Here is a 24,840-nt window from a genome sequence, read left to right on the forward strand (position 1 = left end):
CTCAGCAAACCCATTAAGAAGCAAGCTTGCGTTTGCTATTGTGCAACATACCCAGTGAACCTCGTCCCTCCCCTGCCCCCCCCTTGTGACAGACCTTGTTTGCTTTTCTTTTTAAAGTGCGCCTGAATTGCCATGAGTGCGTCACATTTGGGTTGATGGTCAAGCCTGATACGGGAGATTCTATATTCCGTGTTTGAACCGTCCCTCTCTCGAATTGGTTGTCCTTACAAGTGGACGGTCCCAGTTTGGATATGGGGCCATGCCGTGCAACGATACAAGGCCGCTTCGGAAGCTGAGAGTTGGCAGGGCAGCGGGACATGGAGCTTTTAAATAAATGAATCAATGAGATATTGAGACATCCTGGCTGGACATGAAGTTCAATGTTCGGCACTTGATCCGCCTTGCCGATTAATTACACCTAAGAATAACTTACTAGGTGAAGAAGTGACAGCAGCCTGCCCTGTGTTCTTTCTTTATTGAGAGCAAATGAGACAAGCCGCATAGGCAATAAATACAGAAAATGGACTCTGGTATCCTAAAGTGAGAGCCATTAAAACGATCAAACCGTAATGCTTAAAAACAACAACATTATCTCTCCTGCAAGGCTAGCCAGGATGTAACTCCCACAGCGCAGGGAGGACATAGGTTTTACTCAGCCTGGAATTAAGACACACAGTGGTAGGCGCAGCCACAAGATGGCTGCCGCAGGAGGCGGAGCCAATTATAAAATGGTTGCCGCAGAAGGCAGAGCCACAGAAAAGCCTGTTTGAAAGCCACTTTGGGAGTGCCTTTGGGTAGAGAAAAGCAGAGTATGGAAACAAAACCCAGCTTTTCTTCAAAGCGCAAGAGTGAAGCGGAGTAATTTTGAAAAAGGCACTGAGGTAAAAAGGATGTGAGAAACTAAAATTTCCCCTGAAGTGGCGGTTATTTTATTCTGTACAGCCCACCCAATCGCCAGTGGCCAATCAGAAGCTCTGCTGGGTCAGAGCCCTGTGTAGCCCCACCCACTTTCTAATAATGTTTGGTGGGCAGCAGGAAAGTGGTGCCCATGGCAACACAAGGTGTTTCCCCTCCCAAAGCAGGCACCAGGCATGTAAAATGGTGTGGCATCACCCGATCGCATCAGAAGATAAGCAGGGTTGACACTCAGATGGTAGACCACCATGGAAGCCTCTGCAGAGGCGGGCAATGACGAACCGCCTCTGCTTCTCATTTGCTTTCAGTCCTACGTGACTCGGTGCCACTTACGTAAATACATATCACGGGCTCAGAAACTCAAACCCTGCGGTCACATGGGGAAATGTCTAGCATAGCCATGAGGACTGGTAAGACCTTTCCTGATTTTTTTTCTCCCCCTGGTTTCCCCCCACAGGTTTCAGAACCTCCTGTGGTCTCGAAAAGCCTTCGTGGACAGCGTGAAGGTCTACAACCAGAGCTACATCTACATGCCCGCCTTTTCCATGAAAGGGGGGACAGAGCCGTCGCTCCGCGTATACTACACCCTAGCAGACATCGGTGCGAAGCAGACGGTAATCTTTGCTAACCCCAACTTCCTGCGCGATACCGGAAAGTTCTGGAAGAGCAAAGGGATCCACGCCAAGCGGCTCTCCACGGGCCTCTTCTTGGTCAGCGCGGCCCTGGGCTTGTGCGAAGAAGTAACGATTTACGGTTTCTGGCCTTTTTCGATGGACCTGCACGGGAAATTTATCAGTCACCATTACTACGATAACGTCTTGCCCGATTCGGGTTTCCACGCGATGCCGGAGGAGTTCTTACAGCTTTGGTTCCTGCACAAAAACGGGGTGTTGAGGATGCAGCTGGAGCCGTGTGAGGAGCCCGTCTAGCACCCTGCCGCCTGAGTACCTCGGGGAAGTCCCGAGGAAAATGCTTGCTCCATGTTCTAGAAAATTAAAAAAAAAATTATCGCCTGAACCAGGGGGGAAGGGATCCCCTTGAATGGATCGCATGGACCATTCCGATGACAATTTTTTTCCACGGACAACTTGAAAAGGAACTGAGGAGGAGGCATCGTTAGAAAGCAGTGTTCTGTGAGCTTCCGGGTGAATTTTGTCCTGCAAAAGGGTGGGATTGGTCGTGGTACGGCCAGGCCGGTGGACTTCGAAGGGCATTAAAGGGATCAAAGACGGGGTGGGGTTATCCAAAAGGGCTTTTAACGACAGTGCAGAATACTCCAGTTTTGCTCCGATTTAAGACTCGATACCTGTCGAATGGGGTACGCCTTTCTTTTCCTTGTTGCTAAAGTTGGATTTTGAGAGACGCCCGGTGTCTCCCTCGCAAGAGTGTTACGAACGGTCGAACGGTGCCAATTTTCTCTCTTTTTAAAACAATAGTGATAATAACAGAGAACTGCTCTCAATAGTTGTGTGCTACAGCGGTATGCTTGTAGCACTTAAACCAGGAAAACGTCGTGTTTTTTTTAAAAAAAGAAAAAACGTGAATGTTTTTTTTTAGCGGGGGAGGGGGGGAAAGTATTTTATTTTTTAAAAAGCGGCCCGATTTTTCCACGTGCTGTAGAATGCAGTTGCTTGTTTGGTTGTTGAGATTGTGCTTGATCGGAAAACCAGCCCGGGTCGCTCCTTGGATTCGGGTCTGGGTGCAATTTTGCGTGGGTTTTGTGATATTGATGACGGCGTTAAACTGGAATCTGCCTAGATGGTAGGCCCTGGGCGGTTGCCCCTGATTTTTTGTCATAATTAAGATGATTGAGTTTCTTGATGTCTGAACATACCTGCTGTTTGTGATATATGGACCACATCCTACATTCCTTCTCATTCCGGCTTTTGCCAAGAAGGACTCCGGGTCCACCTGGAATCAGAACTAATGCTCATCCTTTGAGGAGGGGACCTGTGATATGTATTGAGAGACCCCCAAGTTCACTCTCTGGCTCCTGTAGATAAAATGATTTGGGGTGGAAAAAGTGAGGAAGTCTTCTGCGTGTATCCTTCCAGCTGGAAGAGACCATAGAGGAACCAATAATCTGACTCGACAGGACAGCTCCATACATCCAATATGGTGGCCAACAATCTGCCGATCCTTCTTTAATATGGCTTCAGGCAGATCAGCTAGCCATTAATAAATTAGTAGGGCTAGGAAAGGAACCCAGACCTGAGCCCTTGGAGAGCTGTGTTGCTAATCTTGGGTGTGGGGTTGCCAGCTCCAGACTGGGAAATTCCTGGAGACTTGGGGGGGTGGAGCCTGGAGAAAGCACGGTTTGAGGAGGGACACTCAGTAGGGTATAAGGCCATAGAGTTCCTTCTCCAGAGTAATCATTTCCTCCATGGAAACAGTTGGGCCGTTTCTGCACTGGGAACTTCACTGCCTCAGCTCCCATGCAGGAGCATAATAAATCTGGGGCAGATGAGGTGAACTGGGCCAAATTCAGGAGCAGACTGCAGTCCAGCACAGGACCTCCAGTGCAGAAAAGATCTTGCAGTTCTGGGAGTTCTCCAATCCCCGCCGGAAAGCTGGCAACCCTAACGGTGGGTTAAAACGGTCACTTTAAAAAACAGCTTCATTCGTGGTCCCCATCTCTTTTGAATTACCTCTTTTTCCCAACCTAAGCTGATATTGCCTGATCTTGAGCCTATTTTGTAGTCGATCCTACCATTACTGATCTTCGTTCTTAAGCGACCAGCATAATGCCTTGGACTATTTCTTCAAACTGGTTGCAATGAATGGTGTGACTGCGCTAAGCCCAAAGTGGGTGGCTTCCTCATACCTAGAGGCTGCTCTGATTACCATTCAACACAGCTAACGTCCCCTGGGGGCTGGGAGCAGGGGGGAAGGGCTCACAATGGGGTGCCCATTCAGGGTGAGGGCAGTGCCATCTGCCCTCACTCTGAACTGGCTTCCTGGACATTGTCAGGAAGCCAGATTTAACTGGTGCCATATGGCAGCATTCCAGAAACAAGGACAGGTAGTTATTGGGGGGGGGGGGTGGAATGACTGCTACTTGGCTAGCAATTTGTGCAGGCTGTGGGTGTCAGCACAAAACAGGTTAGAAGAGGGGAAACAATTCACCAGACCCTTTAAAACAGCAGTTCTCAACCTTCCTAATGCCGCGGCCCTTTAATACAGTTCCGCATGTTGTGGTGACCCCCAGCCATAAAATTATGCTAGCATACTTTCACAAAAATTACACCGAAACTGACCAATGGCATGCAGATCCATTGTTCATGATTGTCTATAAATTGACTTTTTTCCTGGGGTTTCTCAGTTCAGTTCTGCCTCTTGTCCCACCATGCCGATCTCGCTCTATTCCGCTGCTCCAGACAGACGAACACTCTATCTCGATCTACCCTGCAAGGCTGTTGTGTGGACGGTGCCCCCCTGGCTAAGCTGCTTGCCCTGCCGTGACTCCTGTGAAAGGATCATTCAACTTCCAAAGGGGTCCCGACCCCCCAGGTTGAGAACTGCTGCTTTAAAACCACTAATTTCAAACTGGAAAAAGTCAGGAGGAAAATTTTCTGCTGTATACCAGAATGTATTACTTTTCTTGCAGAGGTACTGAAATACTGGAAACTGTGACATTTGGGTGTTGGCAGGAAAACACACAAGCCTTCAAGGACATCTTTTCAGAAACAGCTTTGAGGCTCTCTCTACAGAGAACCTTTTAAATCTGCATAAGAGAAGCATAAACTGTATTTGTAGCTGACATCTCTGCTTTTAAGCTAACAAAAAAATGCAATGGGAGGATGTCACAAGCAAGTATCTGGGGGGGGGGGAGAAAGGTTGGTTACAATACTGGGGACAGCCAAAAGAGCAAACGCAGCTCTAAAAATCTCACAAAGTTTATTGCGGAAATCAACTCAGCAATGGAACTCTCTAGCATCTTGACTCCTCCTGGGGTTCTACCATGCCAGAATGCAGGAGGGGGGTTGCTATGATCAAACCCCCTCCTCTTGGTATGCTCCATTCTAGAAATGGAGCTGCCTACTTTGATATAGAGGAGAACAAAGGTCGAATCCCGCAGCCCCTTTGAGGGTTTTATTCAGGGTACTTAGGGCCAAGCCCGTTGGATGCATTCAGGAATACAACGTGTGCTAGATTGGGGGTGGGTGGGGTGGAAGAACTCTGCGGATGGCCTCTCCCTCCCCCTCCCCCTAGACCTGGAAAGGCTGCAAGCTGCGGGGAACTCACCGGCAAGGGCAGCTCTCACATGGCAGGGATCTGCAGCCTCCGAGCCTCGGAAGGAAGTCGAAGGAGGAGAGGTGGTCAGGGATGGGTGACGGAAAGCCATTGGCTGGCCACTGGACAGACAGGCAAGCTGGTTGGAGGAGGAGCACTGGGAAATATCGAGATTTTGTGGGTGGAGCCTGGGGAGGGTGAGACATGGAGAGGGGAGGAGCTTCAGCATGATACAACACCATAGAGTTTGGCCTCCAAAGCTGCTGTTTTTCTTCACAGAAATTGATCACTGTTCCCTGGAGATCCATTGTAATTAGACTGGTTTGTTCCAAATTCAGGAGGGCTTAGCAAGTGAGGATTTTTGCCAGCAGATCTTCCTTGTAGATATCTGACTGTCGGCTGTTAGAAATGGGATGCTGGACTTGATGGACCCTCGGTCTGATCCAGCCCGACCACTGTTATGTACTTCATGGATCGGCGCTGAAGTGAAACTGCATTGACCCCCCCCCCCCAAAAAAATTGAGTACGTCATGTGATAATTTTTGGAGAATGTTTGTGCACTTGTTGAACCAGTATCCCTGGTTGCAGGAACTGGGAGTTGAATCTGAAGATCAGTTCATCCCCATGGTGACCTCAATCCAAGTTGATTTTAAAAAGGAGCATAAAAGTGGCTTCACCTTTTTGGGTGTGCAAGGAAGGAAAGGGTCAATGTGTTGAGGCTGTCCTGTATCGGAAACATTGCATCGTTGAAAGCGGACATGCTTGATAAAGGCCAAAGGTCTAAAAATGACTGTGAACATTCCTCTTGAGAGGCCATATTTCTGTTCAAGTAGTTCATATGCTTCCGGCCTGGATTGTCCTCCACGGCTTCTACATTTTTGTACCCTCCTTGCAATTGTTAAAAAAGAAAAGAAACCAGTCCCCGAGGGAGGCTTTTAAAAATTAGAAGGCGAATGAAACACAAAAATGAAATGTTGGAGACTTTGAACATGCCGTTATTCTTCTTGCAATCAACCACTTATATAAGGATCTCTTTTATAGTTGCTGTGAGTATCTCGGTGCCTAAAGCCCTGTGTTATTTTTAGATGTTACTCAGGAAGTAAGTAGGCCCTAGAATCTTCATAAAGGAAATGTTTCACATTTGTTTTCTTCTAAGGAATATCTAAGTTATGGGATGGAGGGGTAGGCTTGAATGGACCGTTTGTCTTCGTTTTGGCTCTTGGCCAGAATCCAGAGGCCCCAGTATGATGTGTCAACAATGGGATTTGTCTGGCAACCTGGGAGGTCTAGAGCCCGTCAAATAGGATTGCTGGGCCCCTCCTGGCAATCGGAGTGGGATAGGGGGCTTACCAGAGAAAGGAGAAGGCCTAGGCCTCGTCACTAGGGTGACATAGGAAGTGATGTCATCATACCAGCAATGTCTGAGTGACGTCCTGGTATTTGGGCAAAAGCTCTATGGTAAAACGAGATTCTACCATAGAGTTTTTGCCCAAATTCCAGACTGTTCCTTAGACATCGCTGGCGGGATGTCTTGATGCCAGCAATGAGGCCTAGGACTTCTTCGTTCTCCTGGTAATCCTTCCCCCATGCAGGCTAGCTGATCGGCAGCTGAGTGTAGGACCTGGCAGCAGGTACCTCCGCCTCCATCTGTCAACTCTTCCCTCAAGCCATGGTCTTGAGTCCAGTGCAAGGGCCTACTGCCCAAAGGGAAGATGCACCATGTGTTCATGTGAGCTGATGCATACACACATGGGCTTCTGGTCTCCACTAGTTTTTTAAGAAATACATTTGTCTCCTTCCGCGAATTTATTGTCACATGTGGCAAACTTGGCCTAGAATCCATTTAATATGGCCCTTGTGTTGGCCAGTCCCTTGATCCACCGAGAGGTGGTGGATGGGCCAGATCTGAGGGTGCACCCTAGAACTATCAGGATGAAATGAAATGACCATTCCATCAAGCTGTGAGTCTCCTGTCTTTACTGGTTTCACACCATTGACCTGTGGTCTAGAGCTCCATGCCTGCTGGGATCCACAGATGCTTCTCCAGTGTGCATGCAGCCAACGACAATACAACAACAATACAAGACTATATTATATCACTTAAATCAAGTAATTAGGTTTTAAAAGCATTAAAACATAGCGGAAACTGCCTGCCCTTACCATTTTTCATTACAGGGAGTTGGTTGGCATTCTGATTGCTAGAGGTAGGCGGGTTTAATGCACTTGCTAGCTTGATCTCATCAGATCTTCATAGCTAAGCTGTGTAGTCCTTGGCCAGTTATTGGGATGGGACACCACCAAGGGTTACTAGGGTCATGACACAGAGCCCAGCAATGGCAGAGTACTTCTGCTCATCTCTCACTTTGAAAACCCCACAGGGTCACACCCTAAATCAGTTTTCATTAGACAGAAGGAAAAGGGAGGAAGTATAACCCAGATTTTCTCAACCTTTTACCGTTGAGAAACCCCTGAAACATTCTTGAAGCTTTGAGAAACCCCAAAAGTGACGCAATCATGCAGAATATGGTTGGGAAGCAGAGCTGCATACAGGCCTATCCGGGGCCTTCCCCTCCCCACCCCCTCCAGGCCCACCATTGGCCATTTGGGGAAGGGCTGAGTGGGTCGACATGACCATATATGGTCATAAACAAACTTGTTTTTACACGTTTTTATTTTCCTTTTATACAAGACAGAAAAAATACAAATAAAATAGTAAGACAAATACACTAAATGCAACATTACAAATCCAGGTTAGTACCATTAAAAAAAACCCTAATAATTATTGAGTATTATTATTATTAATTAGATTTCTAGCCTGCCACTCCCACAAGGTTCGTATACAATATATTATGCTGTACCACCACCACCGCCTTTCGATATCCCATTTTGATCTATCTTCCCAAATAGTTCAAATACGAGCCCCATTGTTCTTGAAAGACGTCTTCTGTTTTCCCATTAACCACTAAAGCCTCCCGAAACAGGGAGATCTCTTCCAGAGCCATCCTAAACAGCGTTTCACCCTTCTAAACCTGTGGCCTTCAATGGTCTGAGAAGAGTCTGACTCTGCTTAACCTGGTACTCTTGGTGAATCTGTTAAGAGAGGAAATGCTAGCTGGGAGGGGGGGTGGGATACCTGGAGATTTTTTGGGTGGAGCGTAGGGAGGGCAGGGTTTGAGAAGGAGAGAGACCTCCGGAGGGTGCAATACCACAAAGTCCACCCTCCAAAACAGCCATTTTCTACAGGGAACTGATCCTGGGACATCTGGAGCTCTACTGTAATAGCAGGAGATCTTCAGGTGGTACCTGGAGGTTCTTAACCCTCCTGATACAGAACTAGGCAATTTAGGGCAGGGGCAGTCAACCTGTGGTCCTCCAGATGTTCATGGACTACAATTCCCATGCCATCAAACGCTGGTAGGGGCTCATGGGAATTGTAGTCCATGAACATCTGGAGGACCACAGGTTGACTACCCCTGTTTTAGGGGACCTTCACTTTCAGTGAGCAGAGGTCATTTGAGGTGGTGGTGGAAAGCACCATCAAGTCGCAACCAACATCTTGCGACTTGGTGGGGTTTTCCAGGCCAGGGACGGAGGTGGTTAGCCTCTGCCTAGCAATGCTTCCTCTGTGGTCTCCCACCCAAGGACCAACCAGGGCTGACCCTGCTTAGCTTCTGACATCTGATGAGATCAGACTAGGCTGGACCATCCAGGTCAGACTTCCCAGAAGATCTGCTTGACTTACACGACTGGGCTAGGTTGGCCATCCAAGTTAGGGCTTTTTTTGAGTTGGGGTGTAATAATTCGAGAGCAACCAAAGCCCTTTGGCAGGCGTTGCTGGGAGGGGTGATGCAAATCAGCATTCTGCTGATTGCCACCCAATATCCTTACTTCTCAGAGGGTGGCTACCATCCAGCATCCCTTCCATGCTTGCAGCAGTCCTTGATTGTCCTTTTGTCCAAACCAGCCCTGATAAAGAGATGGAATTTTGAAAAGGTGCTGAGTTAGCCCTTTTTTTTTTTTAAGAGGAACAAAGTGGTAACATGTTTATTGCAGCATGTGGATGCTGAGTGTCTACAGTTGCATGCAATTTTAATGCCACTGAGCTTAAATCGATGAATGACTGCTGATCATTCCCTCAGGACAGCATGGGGTACAATATCCCATTTGTCTCCCGGTGTTTTGTTTTCCTTGCTCATTTTCTCCTCTTTCAAAGCAGGTACCTGATGTGTGAACACAGAAACGTTTTCTTTTCCTTGCGTCCGGCTTCCTCTTGTCGCTTCCAGCTTCCCTTGACATCAGGGATGGCCAATTGTACTCCGTGGAAAGCTGAAGAGCCTTAATTTGACCACTCCTGTTGTCGAGGAACTAGTAGATTTGCTTTGAATGTACCTCTAAGCCAGCTGCAGTGACAACTTCCAGCTGTGGGGAACCCCAGTGAGAAATTTCAAGGTTTCTTTTTTTCTTAAATCCTTTGTCTTGCTCACAAAATCCATCAGATCTTCACTTGAAGAGCCCCCACGTTCACCTGGAGTTGTTTCACACTCACCTACCTTGGTGGAGTGGTTAAGAGCGGTGGCTTCTAATCTGGTGAACTGGGTTTGATTCCCCACTCCTCCACATGGAGCCAGCTGGGTGACCGTGGACTAGTCACAGTCCTGCTAGAGCTGTTCTCACAGAGCATTACTATCAGGGCTCTTAGCCTCACCTCCCTCACAGGGTGCCTGTTATGGGGAGAAGAAGGGAAGGTGAGTGTAAGCCACTTTGAGACTCCTTCGGGCAGTGAAAAGCGGGGTATAAAAACCAAGTATTCTTCTTCTATGTGCCTATCTGTGTGTGTTTCAATAAGGGGGGTGGCCCACATATCAAAGCTGGGAGAAAGTTTTCTAACGATGGGCAGCTGTGGGACAATTTTTGCATTGACTGCCAGTAGTAACCCGGATCAAATTCAAGGTTTGTTACTGACCTTTAAGGCCCTTCACATGTCTGGGACCCTCACACCTGAGGGATCACCTATCACCTTATGCTCCCCGCAGGGCTTTGCGCTCTACAGGTACTAATTTGTTGGTGGTTCCTGGCTCCTGAGAAGTTCACCTGGCCTCAACCAGGGCCAGGGCCTTTTTGGTTCTGGCCCCGAGCTGGTGGAATGGGCTCCCGGAAGAGCCGGGGGTCCTACAAGAGCTTTCGGGGTCCCGCAGGGCCTGTAAAATGGAGTTCTTTCACCAGATCTAATCTTCCTCAGATTAGAACCATAGTCACACCCCTGGAAATCTATGCCCGGAGGCAATGAGAAAGTGGATGAGTTGTTTTTTTCGCTGTCAGAGTTTATCATGTTAATATTTTTGTTTCTATTTGATGTGGGGTTTTATTCTGTAGGCCGCCACGAGACGTTTTACGAGAGCGGCAGGTAATAAATCTAATAAACAAATGTTAAGACGAAAACAGGCGTTCAGAAACAGGCTTGAGAGACCTTTAGGAAAGCCGGCCGAGGGATAGGCGTCCTAGCTGCCTTCCTTCCCATGGAACGGGATCTGGGTGGATGTGAAGCTTCCTGCCTGCCATGCTGTGACCCCGGGGACCATTTCTTGCCATGGTGGAATAAGAATGCCAAGTCACATGCTTGTAATTCCTCTGATTCCTCCAGGAAACAGGAAAGGAGACAGCTGCCATTTCCCCCATCTGTTCTGGCTGCCGGGTTTTTATACCGCCGGCTTTAATGAACAGGATATTTGGTGAGCCACACACGCTGTGGGCCGGAGAAGAGAACCGAGGCATTGGCAGGAAAAGCCAATGTTTCTTCTTTTGCTGCTGCTTTTTCATCAGGCTATTTAAAACGACACCGTAGTTTGTGACCCAGCTACCCTCTGTAAACTAGCATTTTGAAATCCAACTCTTTTCTCGAAATGTTCCCTTAAATCTTGGATCTTGTCCACATCCCCATTGTCGTGGCTTGTAAGTTCCTGTTTCTTTGGGCAGGGTGATTTGTGTGTTTCCGTTCCGGATATGTTTTGCTCCCCCTAGTGGTCGATTCGATAGTACATCACTGCTTAACGTCTGGCATAAAGGCCCCAGATCTGCAGGGAGGTACACCAGACATAAAACTATGTAGTATCAAGTCTGTCACTAGAGGGAGGAGAACACACACAGAACGGGAAGAAAAGCAAAGCAAAAAATGAATAAACCCAGCCAGACCAGTTGTCTTCTGGTTGCAAAGCTATGCATATGGCACTCCATGGTGTTCTCCAGTGTGCCAGCCTAGACTGACTATTGCTCTGTAGTTGCAGTCACCATAGATGTGGCCATGTTGTCTGGCTATTTTGTACACATTCACAATTCTAAGGAATTCCAAATCCAGTGGTGGCCTTAAGTAAACTGTGCTGAAACTTTTGGGGAAATGGAGTGGGTGGGTTGATGTCGTTGTTCCTAATAAGTGTATGCCTTCCCACAATCTGTCCTTCCCACAATCTGAACATCCCTCCCTCCACTCACATGGAGAGCTTGTTCCCAGGGGGTTCTACTTTGCCCTGTTCCTGCCTGAGTACTTGTTCTGAGAATGCCCCCTGATTGGAAGGAAGGAGGCTTATCCAGAGTAGTGACTTGCACTGAGTTACAACGAACAATGCTGGATTCAGAAAGAGTGGTGGTATCAGCTGTGCCTCTGCATCCAAAGTGGTTTGGATTTGAAGACAGCCAGGCGAGAACAATACATCATGCAGACTTGCAGCAGGCACAGCACCATCAATTGGTGGGGTATATCAAGGAGTTTTCAGTCATTCCATTTATTTGTCATAGTGTGCTAATGATCCATGGTTTCTTTACGCTACTGAGTCATAGAGGATAGATCCATTCCTCTTAGCTGTAAGAGTTAATTGGAACCTCCATGTTGTGTCCATACCAGGTGTTGGGGACAACACAGAGGGAGGTGTCAGCCTCTGAGTTCTTCTTAGAGGCCTCCTGGAGTTGTCTGGTTGGCTATTGCAGAGAACAATATACTAGAGGTGGGGCTGTGGCTCAGTGGTAGAGCACCTGCCTGGCCTGTGGAAGGTCCCAGGTTTGATTCCCGACATTTCCAGTTCTAAGGACTAGGAAGGAGGTGACAGGAAAGACCTCCACCTGAGACCCTGTAAAGCCACTCCCAATCTAAGTAGACACCATTGACCTTGATGGGTCCTTGGTCTGGATCCAAGGAATGGTTTATCTTGGCCTTTCTACTTCTCCGGTCAGCCATCTCTTCCGACCCTATGCCTTAAAAGGATATGCATTTCTATGAATCCAAACGCCTTCATACTTTTGCTTCTTATGTACAGAGAAAGATGAAACAGTCTTGTAGTCTTGCAGAAAAAGCTCTGAGTCCCAACCCTCAGCTCTCAACAAAGAACCCCCCCCTCCCAGCCATCAGGGTCTTCCAAAGGAGGCACGTTCCCCATCTTAGGTAAGTCGCAATGTATTCAAATGCCTTGCTGAATTCGATGTATTTGAATACCAGACAGGTTGTTTGCAACAACATGATACATCAGATGAGTAGTACTGGATTTTGGACTCTACAGGTTGTATCTCATACAAATAGGTGAAACTGGGGTGCTTTAGAGATGCTGGAATATTCTTTCCGTTTCTTTCCCGCTTAATAATCAACAGTGGCATTTATAATGTACTAGGGGCCAGGCATTCAGGAATACAATGGGTGCTAGATTAGAGGATTTGGAAAGGCTGCAGGCAGCTGTTAGGGAACCAGCAGGGGCAGCTCTCACGCAGCAGGGATCTGCAGCCTCCGAGCCTCGGAGGGAAGTAGAAGGAGGTGGGGGATGGAAGGCGATCAGCTGGCTGCTGGACAGTTGGCAAGCCGGTTGAAGGAGGAGGCACTCAGGGGTGGAACAGCCGCTCTGAGTGGGTGTTAAGCACTGAGGAGCACTTAAGACATGAGGCCAGCTCCTCCTCCAAGCCCTTACCAGAAATATTAAATGGGACAGATGGGGGAATTTTACAAAACTCCCCGTGGGGTGGAACGGGTGTGAATTCGTGGGCAGAGAAGTCCGTGATTCAGAGTTGCTTTGATACGTGGCGATACCTCTCTGGCGTATTTGGGGAACGCTACAGAATGAACGGCCCGTGTTTTCCATCGAAGGCTGAAACCAACGCTTTCATGCACGTATTGGGCATAATGAAGGCTACGCCTTCCATGGGAAAATTCACATAATCAATATGAGCTATGGAATTCTGTTGGCTTGCTTTACATTCAGAGAGCCCTGGACCCATTCTGCACATGTTGGATAATGCACTTTCAGTGTGCTTTGGCAGCTGGATTTTCCAGTGCAGAACAGGATAATCTACTTCTAAAGTGCATTGAAAGTGCATTATCCAACGTGTGCGGAATGAGCCCTGGTCAAAAACTTAGCTGGGCTTAAAGATGCAAACATTCTTAATAGTGCAGTCCTAAAAGCAGGGCTTTGGACATAAAGCGTATATAATACACCTTAGGAGGAGTCCATCTGTTTAGGGTGGTGCCGACATTCTTCCCGTCCGGTGGCGTATCTAACCTATTTGGCACCTGGGGTGGGTAGGGATGCCAAACTACAGGTGAGTCCCCCAACCTGAAGCTGGCAACCACCCATCTCTTGCACGTGGCCAGGGGGGACCAGCCAGCCCCATCGTGTCTGGCATCATCTGGTGTTACCCGCGGGCAAAGCTCACCCAGGTGATGTTGTCTCCTATGCATTGGTGGGGTGGGTGGGAGGTGGAGGCATTGACCGCAGTGCACAGGGCCCACAGGCAGGGGAGCGCCTCCAACATTGATGCCACTGGATGGTTGGAGCTATGGAGGTCATGTACAATGAGACCAGCCTGGCCTGGGACGCCGCAGGAGGTAAAGGCAGCAAGGCTCCTGCCTCCTTCTGCGGCCGTGGCCGGGAACATCCGGAGATCCCTGGGCGCCATATTCTAGATAGGCCTGAAGGATGTCTCCTTCAATGGAAGTGCTGGACTTTGGCTAGATCATGCCTGCTGGTAGACAGTATCAATTGTTCTAAGACCTTTACAGAGCATCTCGTAAGGAAAATTTTCCCGGGAGTAACCCCACCATGCGGGATTCTGAGCCTGCTTAGGGTGACGCTGTTTCCCTTCGTTCATTCTGCAATTAAAAGCCACCAGTTATGTGTTCTTTTTTTACTCATTCCTTTGTTGAGCATAGCTCTCCTTCACAGAAATGCCTTGTGGCTCCAAGTCTGGTCTCGAGGAACATTCAGTTATTTCTAATGTTCATGGAAGTAGACCGTAATGGATGTATATTTTATAATTTCCCTGTGTCATTTCTTTTGGTTGGTTTTCCAAATACCGGAGCAGGCCGAAGGGACATATCACCGTTTAATTTTTTCCCCCCCAGAAATGTTTGAAAGGGAAAGGTGTTATTTATAATCTGGTGTTCACTATCCAGATGAATAATAATAAAAGCTCTCGGTTTTCAAAAGTGTGAGTATTCTTTTTTAGTCCAAATGTTTGGAGCGGGATCATCCACCCTTTGGGCAGGGAATTTTATTTAAAAGCCTGTTCACAAGTCCAGGGGAGCTGATGCAGCGGCCTGAATGCAGGGTCTAGCTGAGCCCTCCACAGTGAAGAATCTGGTCTTACGTGAAGGGGGTATCCACTGGTTTCTTCCCTGCTTCTTGAAAGTTATAGGTTCCTGGGATCACCAAGAAGAACAAGCCATCCAATTGCATCTGATTCATCGCCACCAAAGATGGTTCCCTTCATCCCTTCATTTGGAAATATTTGAACAGAGGCTAGATAGCCATCTGACGGAGAGGCTGATTCTGTGAAGGCAAATGGGTGGCAGGTTACAGTAGATGAGCAATAGGGTTGTGAGTGTCCTGCATGATGCAGGGGGTTGGACTAGATGACCCATGATGTCCCTTCCAACTCTATTATTCCACGATTCTATGATTCTATCCCTGTAGCATCCTCCATCTTCCTTCATGGTCTCCCATCCAAGTACACACCTTGGTCAACCTTGCTTATCTCTCAGGTTCTGACCAGCCCAGACTAAACATGGCTTTTACTGCTCCAGTATCCATCCAAGCTTCCAGAATAACAAATTGTTGGGTCGCATTAGCGGATCACAGCTCCACTTTTTGGAAGGACCTGGACCAGAGGTCCTCAAGAACCTTCCCCCAATGGGCCACCATTCCCTTCTGAAGTTCCCCTTCCTTCCAGAAAGCCCTCAATTTTGCCTTCGGATCTATGACCTCAAAAAAGCAAGTTGGTTGCCCTTGTTGCCCAAACAACAGGAAATACCTCTGTTCCATAGCGCACCCAAAGATTATCATGCAACATTAATGGGCTCATGAGGCAGGTCCTATGACAGGACACTCGAGGAGGAAAGTCAACCCTCGTGGCTTGGATTGTTGTTGTCATTTTTCCGACAGGCAACAGATTGCCAACCTCTCGGGGAGGAGGGAAATAGGGATTGTCAGCCAGTCGGGTTGCTCTGGGTGTAATGTGTTCCCTTTGTTGATTCATCTTTTATTTTTAGATGTTCATTTCAGAATCTCGGTTGGCTTGGATGTTTTCTCTCTCACATGGCCGGAGTCAAGATAGCATCTCTGATACTTATTTCAAATTTCACTCCAACTAGAGCACAGCTTGAAGGGTAAGGACAAGGGCATCAGGAACTGAATCGGATTCCTCTTGACCTACAGCTCCGATCTAACCTTCTCAGCTCTCCGAAAGTGAGGATACGCCATCCCCAGAATTCTCTTTGGTGGGCACACAACTTATGGTGACCCTATGACTTAATGTCCTCCAAAACGTCCTATAAGTCAGGGGTAGTCAACCTGTGGTCCTCCAAATGTTCATGGACTGCAATTCCCATGAGCCCCTGCCAGCAAACGCTGGCAGGGGCTCATGGAAATTGGAGTCCATGGACATCTGGAGGACCACAGGTTGACTACCCCTGCTATAAGTAACGGCCTTGACCAGGTCTTGCAGACCAAGGGTGTGGCTTCCTTTGTAAAGTCAATTGCTTGATTTCCTGCCAGCTTCAACTTTTCCTAGCATTATTGTCTTTTCCATGATTCTCATCTTCTCCTAAAGTGATAAAAGCACAAGAGCTTTAGTTGAGTCATTTTAGTGTCTAGGGCATAGGATCTGGCAAACATGGGGGTTCAAATTCCCACACAGGAAAATCATTGGGCAACCTCAGACCAGTCATACTGTTTCAGCCTCACCTGCCCACAGTTGTGGTGGGAATGAAACGGAGAAGGGGGGAATGATGCAAGCATCTTTGAGATTATCACATGGGACCTGAGATGGAAAAATAAAGAAGAAGAAGAAGAAGAAGAGTAGGTTCTTAATGCTGCTTTTCTCTACCCAAAAGAGTCTCAAAGCAGCTTACATTCACCTTCCCTTTCCTCTCCCCACAACAGACACCCTGTGAGGTGGTTGAGGCTGAGAGAATCCTGATATTCCTGCTTGGTCAGAACAGCTATATCAGTGCTGTGACGAGCCCAAGGTCACCCAGCTGGCTGCATGTGGGGGAGCGGGGAATCAAACCTGGCTCACCAGATTAGAGGTCTGCACTCCTAATCACTACACCAAGCTGGCTCTCTTGTTCTGAATTTCCCTTACTGAGCCTTGGAAAGAGGTGAAATCTAGGGAAAGATCCACCCCCTGTTACAGGCTTTCTCAACCAGGGTTTTGTGAAACCCTGGGGTTTCTTGATGGCCATGGAAGCATTTCCCGAGCGGGTGGGAATTAATTAATGTTTCATATATTTTAAAAATTTGTTAAACAGTCATTCATTCATTCATTCATTCATTCATTCATTCATTCATTCATTCATTCTATTTATTGGGTGACACAACCTGCCCCCTTCCAAAATAGCCAATGACGAGCCTGGAGGGGGTGAGAAGGGGAGGGGCCCCGGGTGGGCGTGTCCACAGCTCTGCTCCCCAACCATATTCTACATGGTTGCGCCACTTCTGGGGTTTCTCCACAGTGGTCCCAAATGTGTGACAGACAAGCTTGGTTGTGCCTCTCCCAAAGAGCGACCAATGGGAGGGGATGGAATGTTGATGAGTAGACAGTTAAGAGCAGGGGTAGTCAAAGTGCGGCCCTCCAGATGTCCATGGACTACAATTCCCAGGAGCCCCTGCCAGCATTCGCTGGCAGGGGCTCATGGGAATTGTAGTCCATGGACATCTGGAGGGCCGCACTTTGACTACCCCTGGTTAAGAGGGTCCGCTGGCAGTTGGGGAGTTGAGAGGGGGATGTGTGCATCTGACGGGCTGCAGCTGTGGAGAAGGGCAGCTTCAAGCTGCCTGAAAAGTCTCACTTTGTAACAAAGGATGCAGGCTGCTAGAATAGGGAAGCAGTTTAGAAGTCTACAGGAAGTGAAACTTTGTAATTTCGACCTGACTTTCTTTGCTACTATAAATAAATATGGTACTTTCTTTGATGCCATAAATAAAAGCTCACTTTCTGTTTCGTTTAACCCTATGAGCCGCTTGTCTCAGGAAAGAAACACACACATTTATTTATTTTATTTATTTATTATATTTATATACCGCCCTCCCCGAGGGCTCAGGGCACATTGATCCATCTGTCTGTCTGCCCACTCACCTGTCTGTCTATCAGATAAGCAGGAAGGTGGACAGACGGTTGGACAGACGGATGGGTGGGTGAGTGGATTGAATCATAGACTCGTAGAGTTGAAAGGGCCCATGCAGGCCATCTAGTCCAACCTTCAACTCAACGCAGGGTCAGTCTAAAGCAGTGGTCTCAACCTTCCTAATGCCGCGACCCTTTAATACAGTTCCTAATGTTGTAGTGACCCCCAACCATAAAATTATGCTAGCGTTCTTTCACAGAAATTAAACCGAAATGGACCACTGGTGTGAGGATCCATTGTTCATGATTGTATATGAGTTGTTGTTTTTTTTCCAGGGTTTCTCAGTTCAGTTCTGCCTCTTGTCCCACCATGCCGATTTTGCTCTTTTCCACTGCCCCAGACAGACAAACGCTCTGTCTTGATCTACCCTACAAGGCTGTTGTGTGAATGGCGCTCCCCCCCATTCCAAGCTGCTTGCCCTGCCGCGACCCCTATGAAAGAGTCATTCAATCCCCAAAGGGGCCCTCCTGACCCCCGGGTTGAGAACCACTGGCCTAAAGCATCCAGGATAAGCATCTGTCCAGCTGCTGCTTGAAGACCATCAGTGAGGGGGAGCTCACCACCTCCTGAGGCAGCCCATTCCACTGCTCAACTACTCGGATTGTGAATTTGTTTTCCCTGATATCTCCCCCACATCATTCTCCACATAGTTTAAAGCTATTGCTGCGGTCCTGTGCTCTGCTGCCAACAGGAACCTCTCCCTGCCCTCCTCTAAATGACAGCCTTTCAAATCCTTAAAGACAGCAATCTCAACCTCCTTTTCTGATCGATGAATGGATAGATATATGTGATGGAAATTAATAAATACTGGCAAGTATATGACTGGCGGTATTTGGGCCCTGTACCCCAATAACAGAGCCTCTTGTGGCGCAGAGTAGTAAGGCAGCTGTCTGAAAGCTCTGCCCATGAGGCTGGGAGTTCAATCCCAGCAGCCGGCTCAAGGTTGACTCAGCCTTCCATCCTTCCGAGGTCGGTAAAATGAGTACCCAGCTTGCTGGGGGGTAAACGGTAATGACTGGGGAAGGCACTGGCAAACCACCCCATAATGAGTCTGCCATGAAAACGCTAGAAGGCGTCACCCCAAGGGTCAGACATGACCCTGTGCTTGCACAGGGGATACCTTTACATTTACCCCAATAACTCTGTGTGAGGGAAGGCCTGTTATTAAACGGGGCTGAGCTACCCTGTCTGCTGATGTCCCAGTGAGAGAGAGGCCCTGAGAGGGTGATCAAGGCTCTCGCTATATTTATTTAAAAGGAAACAAGACGGGCAGTGAATGTGTCGACCTGGGAGAGAGAGAGAGAGGATGCTGAGGCTGGTTGTCAGTGTGTGTTTGGAGAAGGGGCCTCACACACCCCAAATGCTACTTCTGGGGACCCCCCCCCAGGTATTTTGGGGGCTGGGAAGAGATGTCTGCAGGGAGGGAAGGAATCAGCAAAAAATTTCCTGCCTGCCTGCCTGCCTCAACTAAATCCTCTTACATTAAAAACATGTATCCAGTCTTTCTATCGTTTCGGTGGCATAGAATCATAGTATCCTAGAGATGGAAGGGACCTCTTGAGTCATCTAGTCCAACCCCCTGCAGAATGCAGGAAACTCACCGACTACCTGCCCACCCACAGTGGCCCCAATTCCATGCCCAAATGATGCCCCTCCTACAAAACATCCAGAATCCCAGGCCAGTCTGGCCTAGAAGAAATTAATTTCCCTTTCCCAAAGTGGGCGATGGGCATTTCCCTGGGCATGCAAGAAAGGGCCACAAGAGCCAAGCACAGACACAACCCTTCCTAACCACCCACTCACAGTCTACGTTCACGGAATCAGCATTTCCGTCACTCTAGCCTCCACTTCAAAACTTCCAAAGAAAGAGAACCCACCACCTCTAATCTGGAGAGCCAGGTTGATTCCCCACTCCTCTTCATAATTGATTTTGATAATTGACTCCAAAACACCCCAACTGCACTCTCAAATCAAGGAAACAAAAAGACAGGGAATATCACAGCCCAGAAACAGGGATGGGTTTGTATGTCTCCCTTTTCTTCCTTTCTGTTTTCTCACGTTGTCCCTGCCAGTCTCTTTGTCTTACCTGTTTTTTGTGGCCTGGCTCCCTGATAGTTTATCTTATGCCACTTGAATGCGTTTTCACCCGTTAATGAGCTCTACGCCACTTATGTGCTATTAACGCAACAATGCCGCTGCAGCCAATTAACAGGGGAAGAGTTGGCGTGAGAAAAAGGGAGAAGGTGCCAAAATAAATTTTCTCAAAGGGGAGAATAAATATTCTCACAAGGAAGAATGCCACGGGGCTTCCGATATCAATACAATCGGGCTTTAGAGATGATCCATGGCAGGTTCGTGAAATTCAGGAATGTGGAGAAGCTGAGCCAAATGCGGATGCTGACACAAAGGCACTGCAAAAGCACATGGATCGCAAGCCCTGGAGAACAGGGATGCTTGAGTATGCTGCAGTTCGGCTCACGTCCTGTTGGCCAGGTGCGAGGCGAGGCCTGCTTGGCCTGCGTCAAGCATCCAGGATAAATAAGATAATAGGATAGGATAGAAAACCTCACTGGGGGGTTTCAAACAGTGGCTGGACAGATCCTTATCCCGGATGCTTGAGGCTGATCCTGCATTGAGCAAGGGGTGGGACTGGATCATAGAATCATAGAATAATAGAATTGGAAGGGACCTCATGGGTCATCTAGTCCAACCCCCTGCACTGTGCAGGACACTCACAACCCTGTCGCTCCTCCACTGTCACCTGCCACCCCCTTGAGCCTTCACAGAATCAGCCTCTCCGTCAGATGGCTATCCAGCCTCTGTTTAAAAACCTCCAAATATGGAGAACCCACCACCTCCCGAGGAAGCCTGTTCCACTGTGAAACCCCTCTAACTGTCAGGAGCTTCTTCCGGATGTTTAGATGGATTTTCTTTTGAATTAATTTCATCCCATTCGTTCTGGTCTGTCCCTCTGTGGCAAGAGAGAACAATTCTGCTCCATCCTCCATATGGCACCCTTGGCCTGTTTAGCCTCTTCCAGCTCTAGGATTCTATGAGTCTAGTTCAGTGGTGGAATGGGCTGCCTAAGAAGATGGGGAGCTCCCCCTCACTGGCGATCTTCAAGCAGCAGCTGGACAGATCCTTCTCCTGGATGCTGGAGGCTGATTCTGCATTGAGCAGGGGGTTGGACTAGATGGCCTATATGCCAACTCTATGACTTTAAAATGGCTGCCTAAGGGGGTGGGGAGCTCCCCCTCACTGGTGGTCTTCAAACTGCGGCTAGACAGACATTTATCCTGGATGCTTTAGGATGATCCTGTATTGAGCAGGGGGTTGGACTAGAGGGCCTATATGCCCCCTCCACCTCTATGATTCTATGAAACATAAGCTCTAAAACAGGGGTAGTCAACCTGTGGTCCTCCAGATGTCAGTGGACTACAATTCCCATGAGCCCCTGCCAGCATTTGATGGCAGGGGCTCATGGGAATTGTAGTCTATGAACATCTGGCGGTCCACAGGTTCACTACCCCTGCTCTAAAATATGAAATACAACAATGGAGCTATGAGGATGCAAAGATATCTTTACAATAACACACGTAATAGCCCATCCCCTGACATGGATTTCTTTAATCTTTAAGGGGCGACCGGACTCTTGCTTTTTTTGACTGCTACCGACAGGCTCGCACGGCGACCTGTCACGATCAATGCTTGTGATTCATATTCCTCTCAAAGGCTGTCTGAAACACGAAGGAGCCATTTTGCTTGATCCTTCAGGGCTCCTTAAGAGTCTTGTGAACTTTACATGAACTCTGTTTCATCGATTATCTTCCAAGTGGGAGCACGCTGCTAGTCGGAGAGGAAGAGAGCGAGAGCAGCAAGGAAGAGGAGTTGGGAAACGTTTTCGTCAGTTTGAAAATGTAGAATCATAGAACAGAATCATAGAATCATAGAGTTGGAAGGGGCCATAGAGGCCATCTAGTCCAACCCCCTGCTCAACGCAGGATCAGCCCTAAGCATCCTAAAGCATCCAAGAAAAGTGTGTATCCAACCTTTGCTTGAAGACTTCCAGTGAGGGGGAGCTCACCACCTCCTTAGGCAGCCTATTCCACTGCTGAACTACTCTGACTGTGAACATTTTCTTCCTGATATCTAGCCTATATCGTTGTACTTGTAGTTTAAACCCATTACTGCACGTCCTCTCCTCTGCAGCCAGCAGAAACAGCATCCTGCCCTCCTCCAAGTGACAACCTTTCAAATACTTAAAGAGGGCTATCATGTCCCCTCTCAACCTCCTTTTCTCCAGGCTGAACATTCCCAAGTCCCTCAACCTATCTTCATAGGGCTTGGTCCCTTGGCCCCAGATTACCCTCGTTGCTCTCCTCTGTACCCTTTCAATTTTATCTACGTCTTTCTTGAAGTGAGGCCTCCAGAACTGCACATATAGAGGAGTTTTTGTCAGTTTAAAAATGTACACGGAAAATTCAAGGTGCGACTGGGACACAGAGATTCTGCATCTCGAGGTCAAGGTTTTGATTTGAGAATCAGAACCACACAGAGCTGGGAGAGATCACCAAGGGCCATCGAGTCCTGCCCCCATCTTCTCAGGGACATCCAAATCACACGCTCTGGACAGGTGCTCACCCAACCTCCTCCTAAAAGCTTCCATCTATGAATAGCCCTCACTATCAGAAAATACTTTCTGATATTGAATTGTTTTGTTGAATATTGAATCCTTTCCTTTCATTTGAACCCAGTGCTCCCAGTCCTCATCTGTAAAGGTGCAGTAAACTCATAGAATCATAGAGTTGGAAGGGACCTCCTGGGTCATCTAGTCCAACCCGCTGCACTATGCAGGACACTCACAACCCTATCGCTCATCCCCTGTAACCTGCCACCCCCTTGAACTCATCGGCCCCCTCTTCAACATTTCTCCACCCCACCAGACCGAAAACCTGCTCGCCACAGTACTTATAAGGCTGTTCTGACCAAGCATCAGGGCTCTCAGCCTCGTCTACCCCACAGGGTGTCTGTTGTGGGGAGAGGAAAGGGAAGGCGACTATAAGCCCCTCTGAGACTCTTTCGGGTAGAGAAAAGCGGCATAGAAGGACCAACTCTTCTTCTTCTTCAGTAATCTCAGGGCTCTCTCTGCCTCACTTCCCTCACAGGGTGTCTGTTGTGGGGAGAGAAAAGGGAAGGCGACTGTAAGCCGCTTAAAGCCTCCTTCGCGTAGAGAAAAGCGGCATATAAGAACCAACTCTTCTTCTTCTTCAAATGCAAGGAGTGAACGATACGATACGATAACATTTATTGCGTTTAGCCAAAGGCTAAACAAACATAATTAAAAACAATATGGTACAAATATGTATAAAACAATATTTCTCCAATATTGCGTTCATAAAATTGTAGACGAGGGCTACTGAGTTACAATTTAAAAAAAAACACGGTGTATCAAGGTGGGGACACCTGTACAAGGAGTGAACTGGAATGTTGATAGGCAGTCCCTGACACTATCTCAGAGAGGGGACTCGGGACACGATCCTAAACAGTCGTACTAGTGAGTAAAGCCCTGGAGCTCAGTAGGGCTTGCGTCTGAGATGGGGAACTGGACAGCCCATAGAGCTGGAAATACATTCTAAGAAAGCATTCAGGGACTGGTGCACACCTGTCTGGCTTATGCTATTCATTGTGTCTTGTGCCACTCATTTTGGAGTCGCCAGCCCTGTCGCTTTGGGGCAGCCTAGTGACATCTAGTGGTCAACACAAGGACAATTTGCATTTGACGGCATCCGTACAGAATGGAAGCCTTTAAGGTTGCAACCCGCAAGATGCTCAAAGGATGTTCCCCCAGTTGTGACTGTAGTCAAAGCAGGTGAGAGCAAGACGACAGGGCTGTTAAAGGAACATGACAGTCTCATGCCTCAAGCCCACGTAAGGGAGAGCGTGTAACATTGCCACCTCTGTGGGTTTTTCCTTGGGAAGTAGACTCCCTGCTTTGTTGTTAAGGAAAGAAATTGTGATTTTTAAGGGGCATATATCTGCCCCCTTTACAATTCAAACTCTAGAGCAAGGGAGATGGTTTGGATGGTCAAATTGTCCGGCTCCGTATCCTGACCTTCATCTTCCTTCTTGGATTCCTATACAAATACAGTGCAGGGCTAATCCTGCTTCCCTATCGTGCTAGTCTGGACTATCCTGGTCAGTAAACTGAGAATAGGGGGGGGAGTGCATGGATAGTTTTGCACACTTGAAATCCTCACGTATTTATTTATGTAATGCTTAAATTTCTATACCACCCCTCCCGGCACTGCCGGCTCAGGGTGGTTTACATTGTAATTGATAAGAGTTCTGTGGAATAAAAGCACAGTTAAAATAGTACATTAGTGAATATTCATAGATCATTACCTGCAGTCCACCACCAATAGTTGGCCAATACAACCTCTTCTCACACCTGGGGGAGGAGTTTACGGTTGAGGGCCCATTCCTCATTGTTCTCTCATTCATTGGCCCCAACAAAATGCCTGGTGGAAGAACTCCACCAGGGCCCGCAGTTCTTCTGGGAACTCATTCCACCAGGCCCTGGCCATGGTTGTGGGCCAGGGATTGGGTGGAACGAAGCACTCTTCAGAGGGCAGGCCGTAGTAAGTCAGGTGGTCCCTTATGCTCGCCAGGCTGATGTGTAAATCCAGTTTTGACACCGTGCAGGAAGTTTACAGGAAGCGCTCGAACTCACTGGCAACAATAGTGCAGGGGGTTGGACTAGATGACCCATGAGGTCCCTTCTAACTCTATGATTCTATGATAGCCACCCAACTGTCGAGCTGAGCAAACACTCCGTGAAACAGGGAGAGGAGCTCGGAGGAAGCTTTGCGTGGCTCGATGCCAGTTTGCAGATGGTTGGGAAATTATTATGCAGGGGTGTGAAGGAGCATGTGCCACGTCTGAGTCAGACAAGCCTAATAAAACTGTCTGCTTTTTCAGCCGTAAACCGGCCTTGCCGCACACACTATCCCCCTCCGCCAGACGACGGGTGATGAGAA

At 48.1% G+C, this 24,840-nt stretch overlaps 1 protein-coding gene across 1 annotated transcript in view; it reads left to right on the plus strand.

Moving 5' to 3' along the window:
• Positions 1–14,605, plus strand: part of ST8SIA1 (ST8 alpha-N-acetyl-neuraminide alpha-2,8-sialyltransferase 1) — a 100,134-nt gene extending 85,529 nt beyond the window's left edge. The window contains exon 5 of the mRNA XM_077340209.1: positions 1,373–14,605. Coding sequence (XP_077196324.1) covers positions 1,373–1,844 — 472 coding nt within the window. The 3' untranslated portion in view covers positions 1,845–14,605. The remainder of the gene's footprint in view (positions 1–1,372) is intronic.
• Positions 14,606–24,840: the final 10,235 nt, after the last annotated feature.

This window comes from Paroedura picta, chromosome 5 (assembly GCF_049243985.1).
Source record: "Paroedura picta isolate Pp20150507F chromosome 5, Ppicta_v3.0, whole genome shotgun sequence".
In the NCBI taxonomy this organism is placed as follows: Eukaryota; Metazoa; Chordata; class Lepidosauria; order Squamata; family Gekkonidae; genus Paroedura; species Paroedura picta.